This window comes from Mustela nivalis (genome assembly GCF_964662115.1).
Source record: "Mustela nivalis genome assembly, chromosome: 2".
Classification (NCBI taxonomy): Eukaryota; Metazoa; Chordata; class Mammalia; order Carnivora; family Mustelidae; genus Mustela; species Mustela nivalis.
In genome coordinates, this window is record NC_139021.1 from 162,953,856 (window position 1) to 162,981,403 (window position 27,548).

A 27,548-nucleotide genomic window follows, 5' to 3' on the forward strand; every position below is an offset into this window, starting at 1 on the left:
GAACCTAAGGCTACGTCACAATGCCTGCATCATTCACCTCTCTTTGTCTCTCTCACATCAGCACAATGTTTTGAGAGAGAGATCACATCCACATAACTTTTATTACTATAATTGTCATTGTTCCTTTTTGTTTTTAATCTCTGTACCTAATTTATAAACTCAACTTTATCACAGCTAGGCATGGATGGGAAAAAAACATAGGACGTATAGGGTTTGGTATTATCTGCAATTTCAGGCATCTCCTGGGGGTCTTGGAACATATCCTCTGCATGAAAGAGAGGACTACTCTGTGACTAAATCCACCCAAGGTTAAAATCCCTAAGAAGGCTGTGGTAACACTAAAGATATAGTTAATTCGAGGAAATTGGAAAAGCCCCCCTCCCCCAATGGCAGTTACTTTGAGCAGCATTGTAAAAGCTGAGAGGTGTTGGACAAGGATTGGGGCTGGCTTTTGGGGAAGGGCATTACAGAGGAATGGGTGGCCAGTGCAAAGACAAGGAGGCTTAAAAGAATCTGGTGGATTAGGGAAGGAGAGTGACTTAGTGGGATGCGCACACAGGAAACAGGAGCGGAGCAGGACAGAGCCCTCTCTACTCTGAGCCCGTTCTGTGATGTCACAATCTTATGACTACTTGGAAGCTTTTTAGGTTTTAATCACAAAATCCAAATTACTTGGAGTTATTTCAACTTGAGTATGTAATTCCATCAGAGTATTTCTTGTTTTAAAATTTAATTTGGCTTATTTGAAAGTATGTACTACCCTAAAGAATTTTCCAAGTTAGCAAGATTTCCCTCAGCTGCCTTTCATTGGTCCCACTGCACATTTTAATAACTTGATTGTGTAAGGCCCTTTCTTTATGCAGCTGTCATTGTCGATGTATAGTTACACAGCTGCTCTATTCTCTCCTGATTCCTCTCTACCTTGGCTGTCCCTCTGGTTTGGCTGGTGACTGAGAATGGTGGAGGCAGGGTGCTTGGTAATGGGTTGGAAGAAGCCAAGAGGGTGCCGGTCCAGGCTTGGAGTCATACCATCGTGGGTTAGAATCCTGGCTCTGCAGTTTGTAGGTATGCAGTCTTGGACAAATTCCATAGCCTTGCTGAGCCTCAGTTTCCTTAATACATGTTTGTCAAAGGGATGTCCTCCATGTAAGGAGCTCTCCATCTGCTTCCTGAAGCCAGCTCCTTCTGGCTTGGCTATGCTTGTTCATGGTGTGGCCCCTTGTCCAGACAGCCAGAGGCTCGAAATGCCAGTGTTACTTCTGACTTCCCCATCCACCTCCTGCCAGGTCAGTTGCTGAGTCAAGTAAACTACATCTCCCCATGCTTTTGCGTCTATTTCTAATCTTTTATGTGTTTTGTCCCCTGCCCACTCTTCTGATGTAGATCCTCACTTCTAATATGTTAGACCAGTGTTCTCCAGTGTAGAGCACCTAAGACCATCCACTGAGTGTTGGAAGAAAATATCAGAACTTCTACATATATGTGCATTTTAATCTGTCTTTAAAATCTTCTATTTTATGTGTCTTATAAATTATTATAGTAGTACATGGATATGATATATGATAATATATTAATGTTATTAACATATTCCTCACCAAGAAACCCACCATGGTTTCCTCCTGCCTATTAGGTTGAAAACAAACTCATCTGTCTATCATTCAGGACACATACATTCTTCTTTTCTAGTCTAGTAAGATAGTCGCTTGCTACTTTCCTTTCTGCAGGCTTACTGGATGCTTTTATACTCTCACCTCCTGACCTTTATACTTTTGTTTATATTTTCCCCTTCTTTTACTTTCCACCTGCTATAGGAAGCAGTGTGAGTAATGCTTAAGAATGAGGATGGAGGTATATACACACATGTATACATATATACACACGTATTTTACATATCTATAGATCTGTGTATCTATATATACACACATATAGGTATAATACATGTTCATCTCAATCTTTGAAATGTTCTATTTTATATAGGTTCAAATCTTGGTTCTGCCACTTTCTAGTTGCTTTATTTAGGTAAGTCACTGATGCTTCCAAGCCTCAACTTTCTCACCTGGAAAATAGGGATAATAACAATCAATTCTTGGGTTTGTTGTGATGAGTTATTGAAATTTCACATTTCAGGGGGTGCCTGGGTGACTGAATTGGTTAAGTGTCTGCCTTCGGCTCGGGTCAAGATCCCAGCATCCTGAGACTGAGCCCCATGTTAGGCTCCCTGCTCAGCCTCCCTCCTCTTCCTCTGCCCTTCCCTCCCATTAGTGCATGCTCTCTCTCACTCTCGCTCTCAAATACATAAATAAAATCTTGAAAGAAAAAAAAAAAAGAAATGCCACATTTGAGTTGGGCACCATGCCGGGCACATCCGTAGTACCTGCTTTATATGTGAGAGCTGCTGGGATGACTTCTATTATTCTTCTCCAGTACTTTCTGCCCAGTTCACCCAAATTCTGAGATCGTGCAGAAAAGTGAATATTTTCATAATATAAATATATCCCCTAAAGAACTTGCCATTTATATGACTGTTATCTATCCTCAGACATCCCAGTCAGCATCATGTGACTAACTCCTGCCCATCTTGATATCACTGGTCTCTCTTTTTCAGTAGGATTGTCCAGTGTTAATATCAGCCAACAAGAAATGCAAATACAATGCAAAGTAATTATAAGCTTTGTAAAAGATGCCAGATCACTTGAAGTCAACGCAAGTGATTTTAGAAAAATTCTAGAATCATATCAAAGGCAATGGCAAATCAGCATCTGGTAGGAAAAGAGAAAAGTCAAATAATTCTAAGTGTAGCTACCTCAAAACAGAATGTTTTAAATTATCAAAGGATTAGGAGGGGATTTGGGAGAAATTAACGAAGGCTTTGAATATTTCTGCTAACGGAAGTCTTTTAAAAATAATTGGCCTGAGTACTTAACTAAGATACAAAAAGCATCAACCATAAAAGAAATTATGGATAAATCTTACTACATTATCATTAAGAATGTCTGCTCCTCAGAAGGAGTCATAAAGAAAGTAAGGCACACATTTTATATGTCTTAATCCAGAATATATAAAGAATTATAAATCAGTAAGAAAAAAACCAACGGTAGAAAATAGGAAAACAATGTGCGTGAAACAGGCATTTCTCAGAAGAGGAAACACAAAAGATAAATAAACTTGAAAATAAAAATGCTTAACCCTACTTTGTAAGAAGGGAAATAAAACATATGTCCACATTGAGATACTGTCTTACTATTTCTAGAGGAATGACATATGTTATAATGTCTGTATTAGGTATTTATTGCACTGTTATAAATTACCACCCATTTGGTGGCTTAATATACAATATTTTATAATTTCAGTGTATAAGACTCTAGGTATGGTTTTAGTTACATCCTTTGCTTAGGGTTGCCTGGTGACACTAAAAAAAAATAGCAAAGGTACGGATCAGAGGGGATTTTTGGAGAGCACTTTGGAAAATCATTTAACATTCTCTTCCAAAGTTGAACGTTTATATTCTTTAAGATGCAGCAATCCCACTCCTAGGTCTACATGGTGGGAAGACTTAAAACTGGGGACTAGGGAACACACATGAGAATGTTCATGGCAATGTCGTTGATAAAAACAAAACCCTGGAAATAACTCCATGGACAGGAGAATGGGTAAATTGGGGAATTTTCACCCAACAGAGTATCAGATGAAATACATGCATAGAGGCACACAACAACATTAATTAATCTTTTATTATGAGTTATGTTGAGTAAAACAAGCAAGTCAAAGAAACTAGGTATGCTTATTTTTATAACGCTCAAAGCAAAGTAAAATTAAATAATAGATATATGTTCAAGCTATATGGAAAAAACTAGGGAATGACAACCGCAGGATTCAGATGGTGCTTCCCTCAGCTGATGGTGGCAGTTGTGTAGGCACAGGGATAGGATGGAGAAGGGTCTGCACAGATGCTAGGTATTGATGATGATCTATTTCATAATATGGGTGATGGACTTACCATGAACCTTCATTTTATTATTACACTTTATAGTTATTTTTACTATAGATTCTTTTGTATGGTTGTTACATAATAAAAAATTTTAAAACTGCTGTACTGCAGAAGTCAGATATATGCAAGAAGTCAAATTGTACCATAATATTGTCAGCCATGTGAAAAAGCCCGTAGGGTGCCTCGGTGGAACAGTTGGTTAAGCATCTGCTTCTTGGTTTTGGCTCAGATTGTGGTAGCAGGGTTGTGAGATCAAGCCCTGTGCTTGACTCTATGCTCAGGGCAAAGTCAGCTTGGAATTCTGTTTCTCTACCTCTGCCCCTTCCCCCCATGCCTCAAATAAATAAATGCATCTTTAAAAAACCCAATAACTTTTTAAAGTTTATTAAGTAATCTCTACACCCAGTGTGGGGCTTACATTCATGGCTCTGAGATGAAAGAATTGGGTGCTTTTCCAAAGGAGAGAGCTAGATGCCCCCCAAACCCAATGATTTTAATTGATCCAGTAATCATACATTATTACAATTAAAATGCAAATTTTAAAGTGATAAGGTAAAATACTCAAAAAATTAAATTCTTAAAATGAACTTTAGATCTGTTTTTCAAGGAAAAAAAATCTCAAACTTTTTTCTGTACTGTTTATTATGAAAATTGATCCCATTTTCAGTGGATTGACTTCAAGTGGCTTTGTCTATTCAATTTGTCCTTTGGTAGTGAGGCCCTTCTCTGATTCATGAATACAAATATTACAGCTATGACTACTATTCCTACTGAGATCCATCTGAAATACTTCCCTCTCTGCAGTCCACCAGATGAATATCATCTCTCCTTCTAGATCTACCCACACACTGCACAATACCCCTAGCGCCTCTTTGGGGACCTGGCAATAGTCTGTCTTATTTTATGACTTAGTTATTTGTCTTCCTTCTGCTGGAAAGTGAGCTCCTTGAAGTTTGGACCTTATTTATCTTCATATTAAACTAGCACAATCGTATGTGTCATACTGGCACGAAAGAAGAACTTAGTGGACTTGAATTTTTCTAGACCTGTTTCATTATAGATTTTAAGAACAGCCAACACCACCATGACTTAACGTGCAAATTCTTCACATATGTTAGGTTGGGAGGTAAGGTGTAAGGGTAAAACCAGCCAGCAGTCTTGGTAATGAAGTTCAGGCCAATCTAGGCAATTATGTACCCTGTCCAGGACTTCACAAACATCTATTTGCATTGGAGGACAAAACCCGTTGCAAAGAGATCTCCCAAGAAAGTTTGCGTTGTTTATATCCGAAAGTACCAGAAACATTTTTCCTATTATTACAAAAATGGTGAAGGTTAGTGTGTGCAGATTTCTCCTATGCCTCATAAAACACTTAATCATCTACATCTAGAGCCAAGAACCACTGTGTAACCAAGCAGTTTCCTGCTCACGAGGAACTCAGCTGTGTAATTCTGTTTCATCCCCCAGTCCTGCGTGTCTCAGCCTCTCTAGGGGGCTTTACCACTTCATGACATCATAAACAAGATAGGTCCAGAGTTCAGGTTAGCTGACATTTTCGTTATAAAGCTAATAAACAAGAAAGCCCCAAGGTATCAGCCATTACTTTCCCTTTCCTAAAGCTAGATAGAAATGTAATATGTTTACAGTGTTTCTAATTTATTTTCCTACTAACGAAAAGAGTCATTTCTAGATAAATTGGGGATTGCTCTGTAGTTGCCTTCATATAAAGAGGGAAGCAGTTTTGTTTAAAAATTTTAAATTTGGCTTTAGTCTTTTGTTAAGGATTATGAGTGGGGGTGGGAAGGTGGAAAGGAAACTAAAATCAAGCAAACAGGAAAAAATGTAATGCATTTTTTTAATTATAGAAAAGAGTTATGTGTGCTATTAGAATTCTTGTGTTTAAGGAAGCTGTTTAAAAAGTGCACACATTATTTAATTTAGGAGTTAAGCTTGCATTTTCATGTGTCCGTATGCACACGCACATGTAAGCAGAGCTTCAGAGCCAATTAATGTGAAGACATTTGCTAGTCTTATGAATTAAAAAAGGCATTTGAAACCACTTGCCCTATCAGAAACTGCTATAAACATTTTACTAAGAGATCAAGGTTGTATATCAAGTATTTGCATGAGTTTGACAAAATATGCATGGTGCAAAATTTCACTCAAAGATATATGATTTATAGGAGCAACTAGCTCATTAGGGTGAATTATATAAGCTCTGCTAACCGGGAGTTGTTACAGTGATCTAATTAAAGCGAAAGTTCTCAACATATGCATATCTCACCTCTGCTGATGTGCATTACTGAGATATGATGGGCATAGTTTGCTGACAATATAATCGCAAGCAACAAAATTATCGAGCATCTAGAATGAATAGAACACAGTAGCAGGTATGAGGGACACACAGAAAGATCCAGCATAATTCTGACTTTAAAGGCTCATAATGCAACTGGAAAGAATGGATTCATAAGGAATAAATACTGAAATAATATAAATGGCATCTTGGTATTTTGGAAAAAAAAAAAAGGATTTTCTGTGTATTCTGGGAAGTTGGCTCTCCCAGAGGTAATGATTGGGGCATTTTCTTTTCTTTCTTTCTTTTTTTTTTTTTTTAAACCAACTTCATCTTGAACCCATCGGATGAGCTAGAGTGAAGATAAGGTGGTGTCTCTTTCTTTGGAGTACATCGTATCCAAGCATCTCAGTGCGTGGCTTTCACCCTGGTGGGTATAGATAAGCATGTGACTCTGGATCAGGAGCCAAGCTGCCTGATTCACATGAATTAGCTGGTTCCCAGGGTGAAGTTATTATTTGCAACACTCGCCCAAGCAAATTGATGAATCCAGGGTGAAGAGAATCAATGCACTGGCATTTGCCAAGCACAGATTCAGATTAAAACAGAATATATTAGTTCCTCTTAGTCAGTTATTGCCTCAAGTAGGCGAGCTGAGGAAGAAGAGGGGTTAAGGTGCACGTTGAATGTGAACTACCTTCTGTTTTCAGTTGAAGATGCAGAGCTTAAGACAGGGAATATAAACAGACAGTGAATATAAAATTGTAGCTCGGTGGGGAAAGGAGTTCTGAGAGCAGCTTGGTTTCTTCCTCCATATTGTACCCAGAATAGCACTGACTCCTATTTGCATAGACTGTTCAGAATGTAGACTTTTAATTTATTGTCAGATAAAATACAAACACCTGGAGGTCTAAGTGACTTCGTGTCTGGAGTTTCCAATCTGGGGTTACAGATTGTCACCGTGTAATGACGGCATTATTTGAAGCTAATACTGTAATTAATTTTGTACCACTCTACTCAGCCGGTGTTAATAATGAGCTGTGTTCTTATCCAGAATAACTTGGAGACTCTTGCAGCAAAAGAATCCATAACCATGTCTGATAGTCTATCCGACTGGGAGGATGGGATGTCTAGCCAGGGAGCATCATTGCGAGGATGGACATAATAAGTTTTATGCTTGCAAGTCATGCTCAGCCAAAGTGGGAGCTAGTCTCCTGATGTTAAGAGTCTAGTTTTTTCCAGTATAGCTGTTCACAAAATAATTTAGAGAGTGAGGCATGGTACGAAGTAATATTGATGTGCATTAAGAACAAACTCTGAATAAATAAAGAAATGTTAACCTGAAGATGCAATCTTTTGTTGGTGGGGAAGTAATAAACTATTCATGATTTTCTTACAACGTTTCATTGACATATGGTGCTTCTAACCCAGTGACAAATTAATTGACTTGGTTTAAAAAGAAATGAATGCAGCTTAACGAAGAAGGACAGGGTATGTTTTACAAGGCAGCTGGTTCTGCCACTGCTGGCTTATGGAGACAATGTACACCGGACAGCCTAATGAGTCTCTCTGTTGCATAAGATAGATTCTCTTTATAATAGAATTGCACGCTTTGTCTCTAAATGGGGTTATTATACACACCATTGCACAATGTTTGAAGAGCTTGGTTGGCCCTTGTAGAGGGTTAGGAGAGAAATAAATTGGAAAACAATCGTACTTAAGACCTTCAATCCATCAAACACTCCATATTTATCTAAATTACCAGAACGCTCTCCCAAAATACAAATCTGTAGGATACACACAGCTAGAATGTTAATGTTGACCGGCCTTCACTTTGGTTTTATCAGTTAGGTTTTCTATTGTAAACACAGACCAAAATTCATGCACACTGAAGCCTGGTAATGCATTTCAGCCACTACCCCCCAACTCCTTTTCCCTCAGCTCTTCCCATTCCTACTGTCTTAGTCCCTGAAGTTTCACTTGGTGTTCTCTCAACCCACCAGGAATACACATGCATCGCTTGGCCTGAGTGGTCTAACTCTTAGAACTTTTTGGCTTTGAATATTGCAACCGTTTCAATAGTAGTTCACTCAACTTCTTCACTTTTCTCCACACTTATGGGTCCTCACTATTCAGTCACTCAGTTATTCTTTAGAATAAATCCATTTGGGTTCCTTTTATAGCCTTGGGAAAAAGAACAGGAAGTGGAGACAGGGGAAGACGGGCTAAATGGTGGCCTGGTTCACTGTCGGTGAAGGTCACATGTCCTGTCAGAGGGAGTAGGTGGAGCCCTTTCAGCAGGCTTAGGTCCCAAGAGCTGGGAGCTGATTATGCTCTTACCTCTGCCTGAAATCCCCTGGCTGCCAACCTGATTTTACCTCTGGCTCCATTCTACTGATAGTATCATGTAGCCTTTAGGAATTACATAGCACAATTTCCTCCAGATTCTTTCAAGGTTATAACATGTCTTCAAACCCCAGAGGAGGTGTTGCATGGGAAAAGTGATTCTCGCGTATATCATGACTGGGTTTTTGACTTGTCACATTTTGGACTTTGGGACACACCATTCATTGCCGTTGACCTTGGGATTCTCGCTTATGAGCCAAGGTAGCAATATTTGCTTCTTCCAGCCTCTCTCCTCTGTGTCTCTTTCCTCCCTGCCAAGAGCAGTTGAAAAGTGTTCCGCCTGGGAAACATTCGAAGGTTCTTGGAGTAAGATGATCTTTTCAGTTTAAGACGTTATTATATCCCAAACCAGATTGCTTCCTCCTTGTCTTCATGGGGTTCTTTACTTTTCACATCTACCCATATTCTGGTAGAGAGGAAGGGGAGCTGAAAGAAATGGACAAAACGGTTTTGTGGGCTTCTCCACATATTTATTACCCTCTCCAAATTGAATCTTGAAGCCTTGTCAGAAGTGTTATTTCTCCAACAGAGCAGGCATTAAGTGGCTATAGAAAATAAACTCACCTCCTGACATCTTTCCCATTGCTTGCTACATCCATTTACTGGGAAGATTATATTGTAAGGTGTGACGGGAGGTGTTGTACAACAAAGGAAAACCACCGCTTTGTAATTCTATTTGTTCAAGTTTTCTTCTTTTGCACGGGCTTTTGGATTTCCTTGTCGTTTCTGGAATTATTTCTTAAATGGTGAGTATTGTTTTTGGATACACGTTTCTCCAGAATCTTAATCCATCCAACTAGTTCTTAAGTTACATACATTCTTTTGAAAGTAGAGTCATGTTATTTGTGATAAAATTTCTGTAATTTGGCCAGAGGGAAGAAAAATCTAAAACAAATGGTGACAATGAGTAGTTAATGGATTTTCTTCTACTGATTTTTTTTTTTTAATGATTCTCATGTTCTCTGTCAAAAACACTATTTGATGACAATGCTAAGAATACTTAGCTCTAGGTAAAAATTTGTTTCCATTTGCTTGGCCATGTCATTTATTAAGAGGGCTTTTACTTATTTTTTCTCTTTAACATAATTACCTTAAGGAAATAAATACATACAGAGACAAATGAATAGGCACACTAGTCTTTATCAATGTTTGTTCAAATTGTTGTAGTTTAGAGAAATGGGAATCCAGAACTGAGGTGCCTGAGAAATAAATCTTCCCTTGTATGTAGTTTCCCTAGTTCAAGAATCTGAACACACATTACAAGCAATTAAACTTTAGGGTACAAATGGGAATTCTATATTGTTTGTTGGTTAAATTCAATTATGAAATTATGATTTGCTGTGGGTTCCTAGCAAGCCCTTTCTTTTAGTTCTATGAATGTGCACATCCTAGTTTTCTTGGCTTTTTACCTATTCCCTCAAACTACTTCCAGATCTCAGTTCTACCCATGTCATATTTCTTAAATGACTTGCTTTCTTTACTTCCTACTTCTGATTTGTTCTCTAGTCTCTGTGACTTCTGCTCCCCCAATGTTATTGCAGTGGTATCATCCTAAAAGGCCTCCCCCAAGGCCATTTTCAGTACCTCTTCTGTTTCATCTCTTAGCCTAATGGATATCACTGGCCACTCAAATCATGCTTCCCTTTGTAAACACTGCCATTTCCTAGCTGGGGGGCATTCAGTTACTCTCCCTTGTTCGTTTTCTCTCAGTCTTTCTTCTTTCCCTCCCCCAATATGTTGGCTCTCCCAAAGATCTCATTGTTTTGGCCCACCCCAAAGGCCATCCCTTGTTGAAGGAGCCATTTTCATGGCTTTAGCCATGACCCACCACCAGTTCCATCTTGCTCTTTATATATATTTTTTTAAGATTTTATTTATTTATTTGACAGACAGAGATCACAAGTAGGCAGAGAGGCAGGCAGAGAGGGGGAAGCAGGCTTCCTGCTGAGCAGAGAGCCCGGTGTGGGGCTTGATTCCAGGACCCTGGGATCATGACCTGAGCTGAAGGCAGAGGCTTTAACCCAGTGAGCACCCAGGAGCAAAGTGGGGGAGGCCTTGCTCTTTAGTTTGAACTCTGGGACCTCATTTTCAACTCCTCAGTATCCCACAACACCTCAAGTTCAACATATCCAGACCCCACTGATAATCAGAAGAGAATGTAGAAACAGTTCTTTCCCCCCTCCCACACCCCTTCTTTCCTAGCCTCCCTGCTCCATTACTATCACCCTTCAGCCCCCAAGGTGTCCATATTAGAAGCCTTGGAGTCTTTTAGGTCCCGTTCCTTCTTTCCTGGACTGATTTTTCACCAGATCCCACTGATTCTATCTCAGGAATGTCTTCACATCTACCTCTTTTCCATCCTAGTTGCCTTAGGTCCATCTGTTTTCATCTTCTGCTTATCCTGGTGCCCTGAGCACCTCACTCTGTTCTCTGTCTTCCTACTGGACCTATTCCTCTGAAGACAAACCCAGACACAACTCATCCTTTCCTCCCAAACTACACAGCCTAGAACCTACCTATGAGCCCAGCCTCTTCTCTCCACTTCTCCCTCCTTTGGTCCAATGCTCCTACTGAACTAGAATCACTTCTCCCCTGTCCTGACTCTGAATCTCGGCCTCAAAACCTTTCTTTTCTTGCTCTGGGGAAAACTCCTACTCACTCTTCAAACAACAGTTCAAAGGACATTTTTGCGAAAACTCCCCTATGTCCTACTTTTACTGGCCACAACACATGTCCAAATCTTCCATCACTGCCCTTGTCTCTCAGTCATGTGATCCTAAGTTTAGGTGGAGAGAGGCTTTCCCTTGCTGGCCCAACCTAAGCCCTTGACCGGGGTTGTTGGATGCACTCCTGATCAGATCTATGGTGCATGTGATCAGTGTGGCACTCTGAAGTGTCTTATGATGGTCCCAAGTTCTCCTGACCATGTAAAGGCACTTTTCCTGACTTGACAGGGCTGTTTATCTCCTTTGTGGTTTTGCTTTCTGCCAGGAAAAGGAGAAACTGTATGTGGAGCTGAAGCACATCCTGGCTCGACAGCCTGGTCCCGAGGCCGCCGAGCAGCTACAGATCTATCGCCACACGCTGCGGGAAAAGACAAAACAGCTGAAAGTAAGTGGGAGCCTCTGCCTTTTCCTGGCCACACGCGAAGGACCCAGACATGTCTGCTGTCTCGGTACAAGGAGCCAGTCTCCCAAACGTCACACACCGTAGAGGTTGGCTTTTTTAGAATTCCAGTCCCAGGAGGAGCAGGACACATCCCAGAGTTGCCCTCCTGCAGCGAGACTAATAGACCCCACAATTCTCTGTTTTCTGAAAGAGGGAGGAGAGCAAGGGAAGAGTTGGAGAGAGGATGATGGCACCTGAACGGAAATTTGGGGGACAGGTATATGGCGATGATCTCAAAATGAGTGAGGGCACTTGGAATGGGGGGGAAGAAGAGAGGAAATGTTTTAAAACCATCATCTCCCGAAGCAAACCACTGTGCCAAGCAGGTTTGTGCTATTCCATTCCCCCTGCGAAGCACAGGTTATTCCCCCGTGCCCAGGGCCTGCCTTCATGCCCATCTCTTGAGTCAGTCACTGTGAAAGGAAAGTAAAATCACCTTAGAATTCTGTTAGCATAAATTCCCTTCTAAGTGACTTCAGAAACTCAACTGGGGGAGATGGAATGTTATATTATTACGTGTGCCTTTTAAAAGTTTTCTTGGAAACGGTGTGTTACCATTGTATCTGGAGCTCTACCTCCTAAGTGAGTCCTTAGGTATTCTGGGCATGTCGGGGAAGTCTTACACACATGCAAACACGGAAGGTAGCACATGCCAGCTGAATTCCGGCACTTACCAGCACAACGAAGGTGATAATCATTGCCTTTCTGCCTGGGGTAATATAGATGCCGTGCTCCTCCTACGGTTCTGATGCTTTCACAAATAAGACATTGTAAAATCACATCCTTCTACTTAAAAAAGGCAGATGAAACAGACGTGCAATTAGAACATTAATTTTCAACTTATCCCTCAATGTTGATTTCACCAGAGTATCCTGAGATATAGTTCGAATTTTGCATGAGGCATAATCTTTTTGATTATTTCCATCCTTTTAAACAATTATATATTCCCAACAAAACAAAAGCTCATTTTCTCAGGAGTGGGTATAGATTAGAAAAGTACATGTCTGTCTTCACATTGCTGTCAGCCACATTCTGCTTTGGATTGCATTGCATGGCTCACTGGCGCTTTTGGCATTTTAACCCTTTAACTCAGGAGATCCAGAATTTTGCTCTGATGAAATGGGACCCCTGGTGGAAGAGGTTCAGAGGTGGTGGTCTCAGCCCGTCTCGTCTGCCAGTTTGTCCTCATTATCTGGGCTCTTTTAGGAAATGTGATATTTGTTGTTTGGAAACAGACCCTTTGTTCCTAATTGTTTAGCTATTAAGGCAGGTTTTCTCTCAACATGAAGGTCCTATTCTTTAGCTCATGATAGCATAGTCAGAATCATTTTCAAAGCAATGAAGGGAACACGTTCAGAAGCAGATGAATACCTAGAAGACAGAGATGTCCCTTTTGTGCAAATTTTTCAAACAGTGAGCGAGAGGGAAAATGAATCTTTCTGTTGCATGCCCCTTAGAATGGTAACCTTCTTTCCTTCCCTTTGGTTTCTGTGGGGTGCACTCCTCGCTTGGGCATGCTTTACGCGGCCTGTTCAGATGAGAGAATGCCCACTCTTCTCTCTCGAGACCAAGAGCATCTATGGGACACCAGAGTGGAAGAGGCAGCTGATCAGGGCTCCTCTCACACAGGCTTAAGACTCTCCCATGCGCATGTCGGCTCCCCGCTTCGCAGAGGGAAACATTGCGGTGCTGGGAGAAAGAGTGAGCCTGTGAAGAGTCCCAAAGAGAACAGCGAAGGGGTGATAGACATTAGCAGAACAGCAACCTAGGAAAACACATACACTGAAGGCCTTCTTGGTGGTGGTGATGGTGGGATGATTCCAGAATAATTTTTAACCATAATCGTCAAATGAATCACTCTCCCTAGTGATGACTTCCCTAAAGGCTCTTTAAAAAGGCTTTAAGTGCAGTTTGATACTGTATGCCTGAGCATATTTCTGTCTCTGCTCACAATATACCTGAAACCCATTACTCCCTTCATGGGTGAGCCTGCTTGAATGTGGCCCAAGAGCTCTTCCAAGCAGAGGCTTCACCACATTTGCCCCTGGATTAGGAGTCTGCAGACCTCAGTCAGATTTTTACCTAGATGAGACCTTGAGAACTGGCAAAAGCGAGCGGATTAGCTGTTAAACTTGGGCGGGGTTTTGTATTACTCACCCCATGGAGGTAAATGGCAGCAAATGAGAGAGAAAAAATTTTCAGGAAAAGGTATCGTTTCACTGTGTCTCTTCTGCTAATGCTGTTTTTTTTGTCATGTTAGGTTTTGTCTTCAGAGCTGAATATGTATGAATCACAGAGCCAAGAATATAAATACGAGATCGAGAAACTTACCAATGAACTGATGAACTTGAAGAAGAAATACCTAGCCCAGAAACGTAAAGAATACATTCAGAAGTAAGAATTAGTCAAATGTTCTGATCTTGTTGTGCCTATTATCTGCTGATAAGATAATTGGCAGACAGTCACGGAGTCATGGAGTCCATGGGGGTAAACTGAGGCACAGGGTGAACAAATGACATTCTACACATCCCCACTGGTTCGTGTCAGAGCAAGTTGCATGTCTCATCTGATACAAAGGCCTCTCCTTAGGACCCGAGCAGGGATCCATTAATATCTGCTCATTGGTGGATCTCATATGGAGCAGAAAAAACATAGTAGGATTCTCCCCATCTCCCCCCACCCCCGCCCTACCTGCCCCACGCTGTTCTCATGGCTTGGAGATAATCATGCCATAAATAACATTGTTTGCAACTGAGATTCAGTTGCAAGATTTCAGGCTTGAAAGCACATCCACATTTACAAACATAGGTAATTTTGCAAAGGAGTGGAGGGTGGGAAAGCTGTTCTTTCCAAGAACACAGCTGTGATGAGTAACTCGCGGATCATTTTTACCTATGTTTTAGATAATCTGTCTCTGAACCATCTTTACGTCTAGCACTAGCTTCAGCATCTGCCGGGAGCGTGACGTGAGCTCTTACTCTCCAGGTTAACATTTTGGGTTTCAGGATGCCTACACATGGAAAGACAAATGTCTCTCCACTGGGTATCATCATTTGCCTAATGCTAGGGTGAGAGAACGGGCCCCAGTGAATCAGTGGGTTCGAACCTCGGCTTGGCTGTGTGGCATTGCCCAAGTCATCCAGTTGATTCTGTAGTGGCTCACATTGGGGGTTTAAGTCAAGTTGGATGTTTTGTCCACTTGGGCATTGCAGGGACCTGGTGAAAGAGGGGTATCTGCCTGTGATTCGTGAGGAGCAAACAACAACAATGAAGTAATGGGATGCAAATAGATTTGCCAGGAAAAATTTGCCCTTCTTGTAAATCAGAATAGTCCCCCATTCCATATTCAGAGGGCAACTTCTTGGTAGAGTCAAATCCTGCCAAAAATTAGAGCTGATTTCAATGGGTCTGTCTTGATGTATGGAACTGGCAACCATCTGGTTCAGAACCATTGGTGGGATTGGGTGAACATGTAGGTCTCCAGGCCCCATTCCCAGATGTTTAGATTCTGCGGGCTCTGAAGAATTTGCAGTTGAGTCACTCCTCACAGAAGCTGGAGAACCACTGGTATTAGTGGTGTGAATCAGTGCACGATCGGTGGAAACACAGTGGTTTTCTCTTAAGACAGTATGTTCGTGCCGATGGCTTGTTCCAGTGCGAGGAACACATCCAGTTCAATGGCTTTCAAACATTTTGATTACAGTCTCTTATCAGTAAAACACTTTTGAACTTGTAGCTGCCCATATATATGCATGCATATTAAATACATATTTGTTTTAGGTATTAAAATGAAATTTTTATTTTAGAATAGTTTTCTACCTCCAACATATTTTAACTTGTCTACATTGCATGCAAAATACTATTGTCACTTTGTTGGTAACTCTTAGTAAACTGAGATTTTTTTTTTTAAATTTTGAAAAACAAAATATGAATAGAATCTTAAATATCTTCTTTGCAGTTCCCAGTGGGTCAACTTAGTCATCTTATAGAGTCCATGTAACCATTTTGGAGAGCAGCAGTCTGGTTTACACAGTTATGAACAACCAGCTTAGCTAAGCAGTTGCTTAATTTTCTAGAGCTGATGAACTTCCCCACCTTGGTCCTGTTTAGTTTGGTCTGTTGTCCTGTTTTGGTCTTGGTCCTGGAGTTTGGCCGGTTGACCTTACTGATCCCCCTCCCAAACACCCTCCATACAGTTTCCTGGACACAGAAGCCTGTGGAGCCAACAGAAATGCCTCTCTGTTGGCTCAGCCCCTCCCAGTGGTACATCCACTAAAAGGACCAGTAGGCCCCTTGTAGATGCTTAAATTAAAATGGATTATAGCTAAGTCAAATTAAAAATTCAGTCTCTTAGGTACACTAGTCACATTTCAACTGCTTAAATAGCCACATGGAAGTAGAGGGCACAGCACTGGTCTCTAGATAGAGAGCTTTGCCACCATGGTGGAAAGTTCTATTGGATAGCACAGCTCTAGAATCCTTGCTTTTACTGGTCCTCTTCTTGCCCTAACATGCTCATAACTGCAGCCACTCTGACCTGGTGTGGGTGTCATGGGTGGTTCCATGTTGGTGGGGATCTATACACTGGAGGTAGACAGAGAGAGGGGTTCACAGGAGAAGAGCAAAGGGATTAAGGTGCTGAAGGAAAGTATGCTGAGGCGAGAACAAGGGTGCGGAGGGGGTGTGGACTGGAAGGGAGGAGGCTGAAGGGGGCCACGGTGACGGTCTACGAATATATTACAAAGGTGATGTAAGGGAGGTTTCATTCCCATCAGTCACCTTTGACCAAGCCAGTGTTGGTAAACTGAAGTTCCTGCAGAGAGGGAAAGTTATGTTACTGCAGGCAAGAGAAGGGATGGGGGAGCGGGCTGCCTTCATCCACCAGGCATCAGGTGTGTGGGTTGCCAAGTACTAGAAAGAATCCTCTTTAGCGGATCCAGTCAAGGATTGTCCTACTTATGGAGGATGATTTTTTTTTTATATATAATAATGAAATCAGTCCTTCTAAGAGACTGCTGGATTGATTAGCCAATCCTCTACAGGTTCTTTCCAAATGGAATAATTTAGAGTAGTCTCTGTGGATGATTTCCCTATACTTGCCCTTTATAAAATAGCAACTCATACCATTTTTGCCTTTATGCCTTCTTTCACTTTTCTCAAACATGTTTTTCATCATATTTCCACCCGGATCTGCACCCTCACCCACCTGCCTCTCACTGCCCTGTCCCAGACCCCCAGGCTGGTCTTGAGTTTGCAGAACTAGTCAGATTCTTTCCCCAAAGGTGGAATTCTCACCCCCTAAGGTTAATCAGTTCTAGTTGTCAAGTCTAATTTGAGTTTGGTCTTAGCGGTTAGCTTGATTTTTATTTTTAAAAAGGGATTCCAAAGATGTTTTCTGTTAGACCCTTAAATACACAATAAGGAATTTGTGTAATTTAAGCTACCTCTGCAGGAGACCTGAATGTGTATGTGTGTGAATGTGTGTGTATATGTACGTGTGTGTATTTTAAGGAGATATATTTTAGATTTTCCTTTATTGCTGAAGGTACTATCTTATCCATCTTTTTTAGATTTTCTTGTATCTTAAACTATTTCTAATAACACCTCCTGCTTGTCTAAAGTTACGGGAAAATTTGTATTTCATAAATATCCAGGTTTGATGAAGATAAGTCTGTGGTAAATATTTATAAGTTTCCACTGAAACTTTGGGATATAGAAGTTGATAAATGATGAATTAGTCATTATAACTAATAAATAAATAAAGCCAAGAGAAAGATTCTTCTGACTGATTTTGGGGCTAAACAAATGTTTTATAAAACAGGATGATGTTACAAGTCAGGAGTCTCAAGTCCATAGTGATTGAGTTATAATGAGGTCTTATGTCCACATTTAGATCAACAGTAGGAGGGCACCTTTAACTGTGTCTTTCCCTAATTCTTTGTGTTATCAGTGAACTCCTAATTAGATTTACACAATCACTTTGTCTAAAACTGAAAGCTTTTTTTTTTTAAAGATTTTATTTATTTATTTGACAGAGAGAGATCACAAGTAGACAGAGAGGCAGGCAGAGAGAGAGAGAGAGAGAAGCAGGCTCCCTGCTGAGCAGAGAGCCCGATGCGGGACTTGATCCCAGGACCCTGAGATCATGACCTGAGCCTAAGGCAGTGACTTAACCCACTGAGCTACCCAGGCGCCCCTAAAACTGAAAGCTTTAATCAAAGCAGTTTTCAGTGGCTAACTCACCTAAGGAACTTAAAGAACACCAAACATAGAGGAAGAAAAAGATGCTAAGGAAGTTAACTTTTCCTTCCTGTTTTGCAGAAATAAGGACAGAGTACCCATGGATAACACCTTCTCAATGGCCAAGCCAACTGGCCCTCGTTTTACTGGGGGTGGATTTCCCCTCAACAGACCATCCCAAGTGAAGTCCTAGCCCGAAGCTCTTGGCTGGGTGCATTTGAACAGCTCATGACATTCGCTTTGGAACATTTTGGAGGAATCTTTCAAATGTCTTGGATCCCAAATATTTAGAGAAATCAGTGCTCAAATTCCAGGATAAAAAGAAATGCAAAACTATCATCGTCATGTCCATTTTAGAGTGATGACATTCTACTTGGTCCTCATGGCTATTAACAGACTGTAATTATATCATTCAATTAAGCTAATGCATTGCAAAAAGCGAATCTTTTGTGACTACCACACTGATTGATTTGAAAGGCACCACATTGCCAAGCACTCGGTAGAGATGAAATTTTGGATCTGAATTTCTCTATTATAAACATTGGTGTATATGCTTTACATTTAAAAATATTTTCAAAATGCAGTGCGTTTCTTATTAATAAGAATCTATTAATTATTCCTCATTAACAAGTCATGGCATGAGGTGAGAAAAAAAAGGGACAAACTCTCAAATATTTAAAACGTGTTTTGAGAATGATTTCTATGTGGAATTTCTTTTCAGGCCTGGGGTATGAAAATCTATTCCAAAGAGACATACTAATAAATACTTCATCATAAAAAATAAAAAAGAACCTTTGTAGAGATTTTGGTCTTTGCTTTGGTAGAGTGTGTAATTAAAGTTTAAAAACTACTTTGAGAAATGTTTAACATAAGGATCAGATTCAGAGGAACCAAGACTTTAAAATGAAGGGTTTCGGCTGGCTTCCTCTGATGGCCTTGTGTTTCTTAGACCTCCCACTTGGAAAACGGAGTTATGTTAGGACAAGGGTCTGTTTGGCTTTCAGGCATCAGGTCAACATTTAGGGTCATTGAATCCACTGTATTCTCTTTCTTTCTTTCTTTCTTTTTTTTTTTAAAGATTTTATTTATTTATTTGACAGAGAGAGAAATCACAAGTAGACTGAGAGGCAGGCAGAGAAAGAGAGAGGGAAGCAGGCTCCCTGCTGAGCAGAGTGCCCGACGTGGGACTCGATCCCAGGATCCTGAGATCATGACCTGAGCCGAAGACAATACAGTGGGGGCACCTGAGCGGCTTAACCCACTGAGCCACCCAGGTGCCCCCACTGTATTGTCTTTCTGGTGAAGCCACAGTTATGTGCACTTCAGTTCAGAGTTGTCCTACTAAGAGAGTTCCTTCAGGAATGTTATGTGAGGACACTTCGGTCATCTCTCTCACAAGAGCTTGACCTCTGCGATGTTTTAACCAAAACAGAGTAAACCACTCAAGGATAAGGACAGTATAAGTGGATCATTCCATTTGTGCAATGCGACCAAGGTTCCCACTGCAAGGAGCAAAAGACTTAATGACCCCAAGATGCTTGTTCAGATTATACAGAGGGGTGGGATGTTAGAGCGATCACCTGCATGTTCTGCTGTCCTTCTCAGTTCACCCCCTGCAGTAGATCCAAAGCAATGAGGACCTTGAAGCGATTTATTATGAAATGATCCCAGGAAACCCTCTAATAGTGGGGAAGTAGGTCAGAGAAGGGAAGGAAATCAAGCTCGGGTGCAATTTCAAGTCAAGTTCCATGGTGGGAGACTGGCTGCATTTTGCAGTGGGCCCTGGAGACCATGTAATCACAGGTCAGAGTTGTCCCTGTTGGGGGGGTAAGGGAGCTAGAGTATTTATGAGATACATGCAGCCGGTGGATGGTCAAAGACTGCCCTGCAGGGGGCCCTTCTCCCTGCAGGCAAAGCAGGGTCTGGCAGCCTATGAGCATCCATGAGTCAGAAATGGCATTTGCTGACTGCCAGCAGTGGAAATGCTAAGGGCTGGGGCAAGAGGGTTAGGCTGTGCCATCCTCTGTTGCTTTTCCTGCAGGGTCTCAGGAGAAGGACAGAGGGGACTCACCCTGCACTGGAGCTGGTGACCCTGTGGTAAGGGGTGGTCATCAACTCTTTGTGTACCATATGGGAGGGTGGAGGATAGGTATGGACCTTAGAGAATTTGCCAAGAGAACCTTAAACCTGAAGAATCACACTGGGACCATATCCATTATTGGAAAATCACTGTGATCTCTTACCTCAGCGCCATATTTTTTTTAGACAAAGGACAGTTGCAGGTAAGGTCAAGCAAAGTAAAGTTATGACACATGTACAACACTGGAGATTTTCCTGTCCATTCAGGGACATTTTGCAGTCTATCCATAGCCACTGTCCTTCCAAGCCCTTGGGTAGCTTCATAAGAGGTTCACTTCTCTGGGAAAGGGGGTCTATGATTCTTGATCTATCCCAGTATGGCAAAGACTTAGGAGGCAGATGCTGAGTTTGAATTCTGGCATACCATAACAATGAGTTGTTTTGAGGATTAAATGAATGAATACAGAGGTAAGATTAGAACAATATCAGGCATATGGTGACTGTTTAATAAATATCTGCCATTATTATTATTACATAGAAATAACTGATGTTTTGAAATTAGAGAATAAATGATGTTTATGACACTACAATGTTGAGATGGAATTGGACTTGGTAGTGTGATTTATAGTTGAATATCTTGAAGAAATGCCTCATTGGCTACCTCATGAAAAATTCTGTATATTTCTTTTGTAACCGTGATTTGCAGGCAGATTCTCCACCTTCAGAAATCAGAGCTTCCAGAGGGAAAGATCCTGGTGGCCTCTAGCTGCCACTGTCTTGTTTTTCCTCCATGGGATGGAGAAGGACAGTGAGTTTCTGTGGATGACAGAGGTCCCATGAACCAAGATGGTGTGGGCTCTGGGAGATAACAGGGCAGCTCAGGATGGCTCAGTATGCTTCTGTTCAAACATAGGAGGAGTAAATTAAGGCTTGAAAAGGTGGAAGATACTGTCGCCGCTTTTCATTTCCTGCACACCCTGACAGCCCAGGGTGTTAGAAGCAATAACTATTTAGGTACAGGTGTTCCTTCCATAGCCACAGTACAAAAACGAGTGGTTAAAAACACTGGGATTTGCAAATCATTAAAGATAACTGTGAACTCACAGTGGGCTGAGGTGCTTTTAAAATCACAAATTTGAGCTGCATTGTAAAGCAACATTAGGAGATCATACAGTAGCATCATTTTACCCTGGGGTTTTCAGAGTTTCATAAAGAAGTCATGTTGCTAAACCAGCCACTGACTCTCTACTGGGCTGATGGGGAGCTGGCATGGTTTCTCTGTGGCTGGAGAGAGACATGATAAAAGGGACTCCCTGGTCATTATTTGCTGATCAGAGCTTCTCAGTGACTGCTCTCATGGACAGGTTTTTATTGTGCTTACCTCTAAAGAAATTGCCCAGAGCAAAGTTTTGTTGCTGTGATAAGCCCTAGAGATGGAGGTAGTTATGCTAAGAGGAGGCAGTAGCAAATCTCTGGTCATGGGCTGTAATTTTGCTATAAAAATTTGTCCAGGGTTGATAATTATCGTTTGATCTCCTGGCCGGCTCAGTCAAATTCTGAAGTTTGACCTAGGCCGGGATACCAATTGGAAAATGCTCTAGACTGAATTTTGAGCAATGTGGCATTTCAGAGTCTGGGCTATTTGAGGAAAGATACTAGGCCTCTTAGGAAACACAATCAATTATATGGAGATCTAGCTGGAAGAGGAGCAAAGGGAGGGCATTTTAAAATATTAAAATGGTAAACTAGTTTAAAAATATATCTCACTATTTTCTTTGTAGTGGATGGGAAATATTTTTATGGCATTATCCATTTTTAACTCCTAATTCAATGCTGTTTTAGTACACCATTTCTCATATCTATTATTTAAAAGTTCCATTAGGATTTTGAGACCTGTTAGAATTTTATAACAGTATGAAATGTGATACCAATAGGGTACCATTTTTCTTTTTTATAATTAAAGACAGGGTTTTTTTCCCTTTATTTTAAAGTACCTGATTGAAAATATGGATAGAATGTTAGAAGATACGAATGAGCAAAAAGAAGAAAAGGGTATCAACAATCTCACCATCTGTTGGTAACTGGTGTTTCCTGGGACCAACACTCCTCTCATTCCCATGGGTTGGCTGTTCCAGTCGTCCATGCCCACCATTTATTCTGACCGACTGGTGCTTATAATTCCCAATTGTTAAATGTTTTGAATATTACCTTTGAAATACTACCGTTTTATAATCTTGAGCGTGTCTTCCTGGACTTCTAAAATGAGTATATATAAATCTATTTTGTTTCTAAAAATCAAAGACAAAATTGAGATATAATTTACTTATAACAAAAGCACAAATTTAAAGTGTAAAAGTTTAATAGCTTGTGACAAACGCAAATACCCAAATAACTACTGCCACAATCACCACCTTTCAAGAGTGCCCTTATGTGGGGCACCTGCGTGGCTCAGTGGGTTAAAGCCTCTGCCTTGGGCTCGGGTCATGATCCCAGGGTCCTGGGATCGAGCCCCACATTGGGCTCTCCGCTTAGCGGGGAGCCTGCTTCCTCTTCTCTCTCCCTGCCTGCCTCTCTGCCTACTTGTAATCTCTGTCTATCAAATAAATAACTAAAAATAAAAAAAGAAGAATGCCCTTATGTCCCTTGGCAGTCTATGGTCATAGCCCCCATCCAGCCTAAGCAACGATGGATCTGTTTTTCATCATTATATGTTAGTTATGTCTTTCTTAGAATTTCATATAAGTGAAATCATACCCTATATACTCTTCAGTGCCTGACCTTTTCTCATGTGGTATAATTTGAGATTTACCTATGTCGTCGTGTATAACAGTAATTTATCCATTTTTATTGCTGAGTAATATTCCATTACACTGGCATTATACAATTTATCTATTAATTGACGTGTTGATGGAAATTCAGATTGTTTCCAGGATTTAGTTATCATGAATCAAGTTGCTATGAACATTTATGTACCAGTCTTTATGTGAACGAATAATTCATTTCTCTTGGGTAAATGCTGAGGAAAGAAACTGCTGGATCAAAAGGTAAGTGTAGGGCACGTGGGTGGCTCAATGGGTTAGGCCTCTGCCTTCAGCTTGGGTCATGATCCCAGGATCCTGGGATCAAGCCTTGCATCAGGCTCTCTGCTCGGCAGGGAGCCTGCTTCCTCCTCTCTCTCTCTCTCTGCTTGCCTCTCTGCCTACTTGTGATCTCTGTCTGTCAAATAATAAATAAAATCTTAAAAAAAAAAAAGTAACTATGGAGTATTATGCCTCCATCAGAAAGGATGAATACCCAACTTTTGTAGCAACATGGACGGGACTGGAAGAGATTATGCTGAGTGAAATAAGTCAAGCAGAGAGAGTCAATTATCATATGGTTTCACTTATTTGTGGAGCATAACAAATAGCATGGAGGACATGGGGAGTTAGAGAGGAGAAGGGTGTTGGGGGAAATTGGAAGGGGAGGTGAACCATGAGAGACTATGGACTCTGAAAAACTATCTGAGGGGTTTGAAGGGGAAGGGGGTGAGAAGTTGGGGTACCAGGTGGTGGGTATTATAGAGGGCACAGATTGCATGGAGCACTGGGTGTGGTGCAAAAATAATGAATACTGTTATGCTGAAAATAAATAATTAAAAAAAAAAGGTAAGTGTACATTTAACATGATAAGAAACTGTTGGACTGTTTTCCTAACCCATCAGACCATTCTACATTCCTACCAACGATGTGTGTCAACGGCGATTACCCCAATCCTTGTCAGTATTCAGTATTGCCAGCATTTTTTAAGTCATTCTTTTGGATATATAGTGATATCTCATATTTAAATTTATATTTCCTGATAATAATGTCCAGCATTTTTTCATGTACTTTTGGTCATTCGCATGTGAAGTGCCTTTAAATCTTTTGCCTATTTTTTTTTATTAAGTTGTAGAAATTTTTTGTATATTCTGGATACAAAACCTTTGTCAGATAGATGGATTGCAAATATTTTCATTCAGCTTGTGGCTTACCATTCCATCTTCTTAACAGTGTATTTTGAAGAGCAGACATTTAAAATTTTAATAAGGTCTAATTTATTTTTATTTTCTTATGTGGTTTATACTTTTCTAATTAATTTGTGCCTCTTCCAAGACAGTAATGATTTTTTAATCTGTGTTTTTCTTTAGAAATTTCAGCTTCTATGTTTGTATTTACGATCCATTTGGAGTTAATTTTATGTTTGGTGTAAGGTTAGAATAGAGGTTCATTTTTGTTCCATATGGATATCCAGTTGTTCAACACCATTTGCCGAAAAGACTATCCTTTTCCTATTGAATTATCTTGGAACACTTGTAGAAAATCTATTGACTATTTGTCTAGTTCTGTTACGAACTCTCTGTTCTGTTCTGTAGTTCCGCGTTTGTCTCTCTTGATAATAATAGCTTTATGTTAACTCATAAAATTAGATTGTGTAAGATCTTCAACTTTTTTCTTCTTTAGAATTATTTTTATTATTCTAGATCCCTTGCATATCTATATACAATCAGATTGTATTAGAATCAGATTGTCGATTTCTCCAACAAAGTCTGCTGGGAATTTGGGTGGAACTGTGCTGAATCTATAGATGGATTTGGGGAGAACTTTCATTTTAACAATATTGAGGCTTTTTTTTTTTTAAGATTTTATTAATTTATTTGACTGAGAGAGCACACAAGCAGGGGGAGCAACAGGCAGAAGGAGGAGATCATGACCTGAGTCAAAGGCAGATGCTTAACCGACTGAGCCACACAGGTACTCCAATATTGAGGCTTTCAATCCACGACTATAGTATATGTTCTCACTTGTTTAGATAGTTTAGATAGTTTTAAATTTCTCTCAGCAACTTCTTGTATTTTTCAGTGTATGGATATTGCACATATTTTATTAAATTTATGTCTAAGTATTTTGCATTTTCTGATGTTACTATAAACAGTATTTAAATTTTTAGTTACCATTTGTTATTATATAGAAATGCAACTGGGTTTTTTTTTTTTGATACATTATTTTGTATTCTAGGACGTTGCTAAATTAATTAGTTTTATAGCTTTTTGGGGATTATGTAAAATTTTCTATGAACATAATCAATGTTTTCTACAAATACAGATAGTTTCTCTTTTTTCCAATCAGTATTCTTTTTTTTTTTCATAATACTATACTTGTACTGGCCAGGAATTTAATATGATGTTAAATTGAAGTGGTGAGAGCAACATCTCTGCTTTGTTCTTGATGTTAGGGGGCAACCCTTCATCATGTAGTATGTTAGCTGTAGGATTTTCATAGATGCCTTTTATTGGGCTGAGGAAGTTCCCTTTTATTTCTTGCTTGCTAAGATATTTTAATCATGCATGTATATTGAATTTCATCAATTTTTTGTATGTATTGAGATAATCATACTTTCTTCTATATTTTGTTAACATGGTGAACCACTTTGATTTTCAAGTGTTAAGCCATTTTTGCCTTTTTTGGGGTAAAACCTACTTTGTCATACTAATGTATTAACATTTTGTTGAATTAGACTTATTAATATTTTGTTAAGGATTTTTACAACTATACTTATGAGGTTCATTGGTCTATAGTTTTCTCGTGATAGCTTTTTATGGTTTTGGTGTTAAGATTTTGCTGGCCTCATAAGCTGAATTGGGAAATGCTTCTCTTTCTCCTGAAACAGTTTGTGTAGAATGGATATTATTTCTTCCTTAAATACTAAATATAATTTGCCAGCTAAAGTCATCTGAAATTATAATTTTTCTTGTGTGAAGGTTTTTTTTTTTAAAGGTATATAGATTTTTTAAATGATTTTATTTATTTATTTATCTATTTGATAGACCGAGATCACAAGCAGGCAGAGAGGCTGGCAGAGAGAGAGGAGAAAGCAGGCTCCCCTCAGAGCAGAGGGCCCGATGTGGGGTTTGATCCCAGGACCATGGGAACATGACCTGAGCTGGAGGCAGAGGCTTAACCCACTGAGCCACTCAGGCATCCCTCTTGGGTGAAGGTTTTTAAATAGATATAAGGTTATTCAGTTTTTCTATTTTACCTTCTGTCACTTTTTATAATTTGTGTCTTTGAAGGAATTCCTGTATTTCATATAAGTTGTTTAATTTATTGACATAATATTGTTCAAAAATATTCTTATACTACTCCAAACACTGATAGGATCTGAACAAATGTTTCCTATTTCATTCTGGATATTGGTAATTTGAATCTTCCCTCCTTTTTCATATTACATTACATTATATTATATTATACTGTATGTCGGGGGTGGGGAGGCAGAGGCAGAGAGAGACGCAGGCTCTCCACCGAGCAACGAACCCGATGTAGGACTGAATCCCAGGACCCTGGGATCATGACCTGAGCTGAAGACAGACATTTAACTGAGCCACCCAGGCATTCCTCTCCTTTTTCCTTTGTGAGAGTCTAGCTAAAGTTTATCAACAAAATTTTATTGATATTTCTAAAGAACCAGCTCTTTATTTCTTCAATTATTCTCTAATGTCAGTTTTTTATTTCATTGACTTCTGCTCTAATACTAGTATTCCAGTCATTTTGGGTTTAATTGGGTTTAATTTTCTCTTGTTCTTATAGCTTCTTAAAGTAATTGATTTTAGCCCTTTCCTTTTTTAAAAAAAATAGCCTTTAAAGCTTCACATTTTCCTCTAAACTCCACTTTTAATGCATCCCACTCATTTTAATATGTTATGTTTTCATTATTACTCAGTTTAATTAGTTTCTGCCTTTTTTAATGACTATTTCTTTTACTCATGGGGTGTTTAGAATCACGTTTTTAAATTTGCAAACATTTAGGTACTTTTCCAGGTAGCTTTTGTTACTGATTTTTAATTTAATTCTGTGGTCATCAAAGAACATGTTCTGTATACTTTATTTCATTTTACTATTTTATTTTATTTTATTTATTTCCTGTGTAGTTAACATATAGTGTTGTATTAATTTCAGGTGTACAATATAGTGATTCAACAATTCCATATATTGCCCAGTATTTGTCATGACTAGTACCCCCAGCCCCTTAATCCTTATGACCCACTTCACCATTCCCTCACCATCCTGAAACATTTGAATCATTTCAAATGTATGGGCCAGAATATGGATTATCTTGTTCCTTGTTCTATGTGCACTTGAAAAGGATATGTATTTTGCTTCTTTTGGGTGGAGTATTGTATAAATGTCAATTAGGTAAAGTTGTTGCTAGTCTAAATTTTTACTGATTTTCATTCTTGCTTTATTGATTACTGAGAGTGGACTGTCAAATCTCCAAATGTGATTGTGGTTTTCTCTGTCCTCTCACTGTTAGTTTTTGCTGCATGGATTTTAAAGCTTTAAATAGTATGTAAATATT

At 39.8% G+C, this 27,548-nt stretch overlaps 1 protein-coding gene across 3 annotated transcripts in view; it reads left to right on the forward strand.

Annotated features, from left to right (window-relative positions):
* Positions 1–18,898, forward strand: part of CFAP58 (cilia and flagella associated protein 58) — a 118,841-nt gene extending 99,943 nt beyond the window's left edge. For all 3 annotated transcript variants that reach the window (XM_082722552.1, XM_082722551.1, XM_082722550.1), the window contains exons 16-18: positions 11,679–11,798; positions 14,116–14,249; positions 18,177–18,898. In XM_082722552.1, coding sequence (XP_082578678.1) covers positions 11,679–11,798; positions 14,116–14,249; positions 18,177–18,288 — 366 coding nt within the window. In that variant the 3' untranslated portion in view covers positions 18,289–18,898. The remainder of the gene's footprint in view (positions 1–11,678; positions 11,799–14,115; positions 14,250–18,176) is intronic.
* The last annotated feature ends 8,650 nt before the right edge of the window (positions 18,899–27,548 follow it).